The sequence below is a fragment of the Fukomys damarensis genome, unplaced genomic scaffold (assembly GCF_012274545.1).
Source record: "Fukomys damarensis isolate Sample0158 unplaced genomic scaffold, DMR_v1.0_HiC HiC_scaffold_5, whole genome shotgun sequence".
Taxonomy (NCBI): Eukaryota; Metazoa; Chordata; class Mammalia; order Rodentia; family Bathyergidae; genus Fukomys; species Fukomys damarensis.
This window is the reverse complement of record NW_022900917.1, coordinates 43,609,625-43,614,634: the sequence shown is the minus strand read 5'-3', so window position 1 is coordinate 43,614,634 and position 5,010 is coordinate 43,609,625. Positions and strand designations below refer to the sequence as shown.

The following is a 5,010-nucleotide window of genomic DNA, read 5'->3' as shown; positions in this document are numbered from 1 at the left end:
AAAAAAAAAAAAAAAAAAAAAAAAAAAAAAGAAAAGGAGATATCTAAGTATCACCCCTCAACTATAAAAGAACTATCATGGTATATATAGTTTTCATTAGGAACATTTTCTAGTGGAGAAGAGTATTCATGATGTTTAAGTGTTGATTTGGCTTTCTGCTGATCTTTTCAAATAAGCATTAATAAATTTAAATACAAAGGCATAATAGACCTGAATAACAGCTAAACTTCAAAGCTGTCTGCCTATACACAAGTGACATGTGTACAGGAAATAATGCTTTAGATTGATATTAAGAATGAATTAGTAACTGAAAAATAATATAAAAAGTTATGTGATGCTTAAATTTAAATACTACTTTGATTCTTGCTGCAGAGAGATTCCCAAGAAATAATTGCTTTCCAAATTGCTTTTATGAAATAATTTTTCCCTTCAAGAATATATGAAATGCTATTTATGGATAACATGTAATTTAAAAATTTTTCATATCAATATCCCATTTAATAGTTTCAAAAATAAAAATTTACAGTGATTAAGACTCATTTTAATTTCTTATTGATGACTTTATAAGTTATATTTAAATGAATGTTGGGAAGATTTTTGGAATTACTGACTTCTAAAAATAATTTTGGAAATTTTTAATGCATATTTACATAATATACTTAATAGTTGACTAAGAACTGTTATTAAGTAGAGAGTATTCATTAACATAAAAATTTAAATACATATTTTTCCTTTTTATAAATTTTAATTCACAGCCTTTGCTGTGAGGTGACTTCTTTAGGATATTAGCTTTTATATTCCCTTGATGTCTTTTAGCTGTGACAGATATCATATGATTTTCAAATATTAATTTTATTTTAGTCACTATTTTTCTTTTTCTTGCTATTTTTCATTTGATCTTCAGATTATAGATTGATCCTTCCTCTCCTGGTGTTGACCTCTGGATGTTTGTATTTAGCACAGTTTTTCAAAATATGGGTTTATTAACAAACTCTTCTTTAACATTTCCTAATGGTATGCTTTTGCAAAATGTCTTTTTCAAGGTCATGTGCAAACACAGAGTTCTCCTTTTGCTCGGGGAAATATATTTGGTGAGCCTCCAACTGAACTTCAGATTAAACAGCAAGAGTTATACAAGAATTTTCTTCGTTTTCAGGTGAAAGTCTTATCTGATAATAACTTTCAACTTTTATAAAATTCTAATAAGCTAGCAGATCCTAGCACTCAGGAAGCTGAGGCAGAAAGATTGCCATAAGTTCAAGGTCAGCCTGGGCTACATAGTGAGTTCAAGACCAGCCTAAACTACATACTGAGACTGTTTTAAAACAAAAACAAAAAAACTAGCAGTGATTTTTATCTATAGGGTACATACTAAATATTACAATGCCAAGCAGTTTTCTAAATATATAAATATATCAAATGTAGATGGTACTAACACATTTTATCTGAAATTAAGAAATGAGATATAGTATATTAGATATAGTAGTTGACTTTTCTAAATCATTCATTGTTAAAGACTCCTGACATTCTAAAATTCATGCAAATACTACTGGGTAAGTAAAGAGTAAATCTTTATATATGTTTATAAATTAGTAGAAAATCAGTATTTTTCTACAGTAATTTTATATTCTTGACTCATCAGTACAGAGTGAAAATATATAAAAGTTAGATACCATCAAATTTTGCAATTATATGCCCCATTTGGTATATAGGCAAATACACTGATAATTCAGTAATGAATTTAATTCCTCCATGAACCGAGGAGCCACTATAATATTTAAAATAATAAAAATGCTGAAACTTATTTTGAAAGGGAGATACTTAAGAATCTAGTGTTTTTTAAGCAAATGGACTTGCCAGACTCCACAGTCTACTTTTGTGCTGAACACTAGGAATGGAGCTTGATATGAATACAGTACTTGCCCCGAAGGGCCTCAGTTTCTTCTTTCTTTTTTTTTCCTATTTTTTTCAGCTTTAATTGAGTTTATTGGTACATTTCAGGGATACAGTACAGTTACATTCATTGTTGGGATATTGTACCTCCACATGACAAGTCTTGATTCTCATTTTTTCCCCTTACCCCTGCCCTCCCTTCACCCCCTCCTCACCTCCCCATCTACAAATACTTTATTTCCATCTTTTCATTATCTCACATTTTTTTCTTTTCCCTTATTACCCTTAGTTTCTTCTTTCTTTACCTTCATTCACACCTTCACTTACAACCCAGTGTCAGACTAATTCTATGCCCTTGTTAATCTTCACTTGATAAAACTTTTCACACCTATTCTTTACTGAAACTGTGATAGTAGATTTTGTTTGCCTGCAGACCCTTCAGCCTTACATTTAAGGTTATCCAGTCTAACCTAACCTCTTCAACAGATTCTTCTTTAACGGATTTCACTCCAACAGTTTGTCTTTTAATTTTTGTCTGGCATTAATGTTTAGGGTGTATTAATGAAACATTGAAAAAAGCTAGAAGCAGGGCCGTTTTAGTAGAGCAGTGATAGTGAAATGAATGGAAAGTCCTTTATATGGATAAACAGAAAGAATATGAATATAGATGTGAGAGAGTGGCATCAGAGGTCGTTCCAATCAGATTGCAGCAGGTTAAGGGTATAGAATCACCTTTCAACCTGAAGGATCTGTGATATATTGCTCATGATGACGTCAGGTCAAACATTAAGTTGCTCCAGGTTGGTCAGCAAACCCCCTTCCCCAAAATTTTACAATTGTATTGTTTTTGTAATTCTTTATGAAATACTTTTATATATAGTATTTCATTAAACTTCAAAATTCTCTGGGGAATATATTGTGTATGTTTTATGACAAGCAACTAAAACACAGACTAACAGGGTTATCCATGTTGGTGGAACTATTGAATCTTGAGGCCAATATATTTATACACAATGAAGTACTACTCTTCCATAAGTAAGGGTAAACTTGAAATCATTTGTAGGAAAATGAGTGCACCTTGATCATGATGTTAAGAGAAACAAATCAGACATACAATCTTAACTATCACATAGTTTCTTTTGTTTGAGATACTTAAAATATAAATAAAGAACAAAATAAAAGATAACAGAAAGTAAGGAAATACATCTTTTTCAAATGGGAAGGGCATCAAGAGATGGAAGGAGGGATGGGGTGGGGAAGGGGATGATAAAGGAAGATATGTACTAAGTCCATTGAAGGAATGTAATTATGTACTGCAGACATGCACTAATAAAAAGTATACATTCATTTTTTTTTCCTGGTACTGGGGATTGAACTCAGGATCTTAAGCTTGTGAGGTAGGTGCAGTGCCACTGAGCTAAATCCCTGGCCCTATTAATAAAAACTAAAAACTAAAAAACAAAAAACAAAAAACTAAAAATTCAGTTCCTCTACCAAAAAACAAAAACAAAAACAAAAAACCCACAATTGTGAAGCTACTTCTTGAAGCTATGTCTTCTGACTTCAAGTATAATATCTGTAGCACCACACTTGTATTCATATAATTTCTAGGGAGTCATTCCCTCTGAAAAAAACTGCCAGGGATAGGAGAAGCTTTGCCTTCATTAGTTTCAGCCTTTAGTTCTTCCATTCTAATAAGTCTTAGAGCATCTTTGAATAGATTGCTCTCAAATGCTCATTTTCAGGTTTTTCTTTTAGGAGTTTCTTAAAAATCTTTTTAACCCCAAAATGAAATCTAACAATTATAGAAAGTATAAAATAGGTAAATAATATTTATTATTACTATTATATTATATTTTCAGTTAATAAGTATCCAAAATTTAAGTGTTTAGTGTTTTAAAATTCACAGATTTGTGTATAAAGACAAGAGAAGCTTTACCCCAAGACTGCATAAATAAGTAATACAGTTAGCTCAAATTAATGCACTAGAAGTCTTTATGTTAAAATTTGGTAAATGATACTTGTTAGTATCTGATGCTTTTAATCAGAGCTTTAAAATAAATTTAAAAATTCTAATATATTAATAAAAATTTTCATAAAATATTTTCAGGACACATAAAGCACTAAAAGCATGACGTAGAAGATAGTTTTTCTTTTTCTATTAAATTACTATCTAGCATTCTTCTTGGTATTAAGCTTTGGATTTTGAATTTGTGACTTTCCCATCACTGGAATAAAATATTCAATACCCACAGTTTAAAGGGGGAAGAGGTTTATTTTAGCTCGGGATTTTAATCCATGGTTGGCTGTCTTTGAAGCAGCATGGTGGAAGGTTTTGCGCAGAGGAAAGCCATTTAACTCCTGGCAGCCAGGAAGTGGGGCTGAGGGTGGGGACAGACAGACAGACAGAGGAATATACTTTTCTAGGTCACATCACAGGAACCTACCTCTAACTAGGCCTCACCTCCTAAATGTCACATTCAGCTCTGAGTTCAATGGATGATATCTTCCAAACATATGAGACTTTTAGGGAATATTTTAGATCTAAACCATAGAAGATTTATTACGTGTATGATTCATTAATCATTTACAAACTGGTGCTACTTGATTTTGGTAGAGAAGTGACACTGTATGATTTTTTTTTCATGATGTAGGAAGAAGGAGGAATTGAGTGCTGAATATGAGGTTTGTTGGATCATAAATGATGTTTTCTCTAGATTTATTTTTTTGAGACTGTCTGGCTATGCAGTTCAGGCTAGCCTGGAACTCACTGTATAGCCCAGTCTGACCTCGAACTCACAGCGATCCTCTTGCCTTATACTCCCCAATGCTGGGATTACAGATGTGTTCTACCACGTCCAGCATCTTCTAGATATGTTGTACTTGAGTGAGTGTCTATATACTACTTGGTACTAAAATTGGTACTAAATATTAAGCTTATGCATGTTTAATAGTCTAAGAAGTGTTAGAAAAAGTCTAATTTTTAAAATCATGAAACATGTAAGAAGATTAAGGTTCTCATTGCTCAAAAAATTGATATCACTAAATAGAGCAACCTTGAAAGTAGAAGAAAAGCAGACAATAAAATCTTATTAAATATATTATTAATATGTTAAA

General features: G+C 31.6%; 1 protein-coding gene across 7 annotated transcripts in view; it reads left to right on the top strand.

Annotated features, from left to right (window-relative positions):
* Cspp1 (centrosome and spindle pole associated protein 1) overlaps positions 1–5,010 on the top strand; it is a 135,391-nt gene that overhangs the window by 97,069 nt on the left and 33,312 nt on the right. For all 7 annotated transcript variants that reach the window (XM_010611467.3, XM_033760626.1, XM_010611468.3 and 4 more), the window contains one exon: positions 1,044–1,156. In XM_010611467.3, the coding sequence (XP_010609769.1) occupies positions 1,044–1,156 (113 nt within the window). The remainder of the gene's footprint in view (positions 1–1,043; positions 1,157–5,010) is intronic.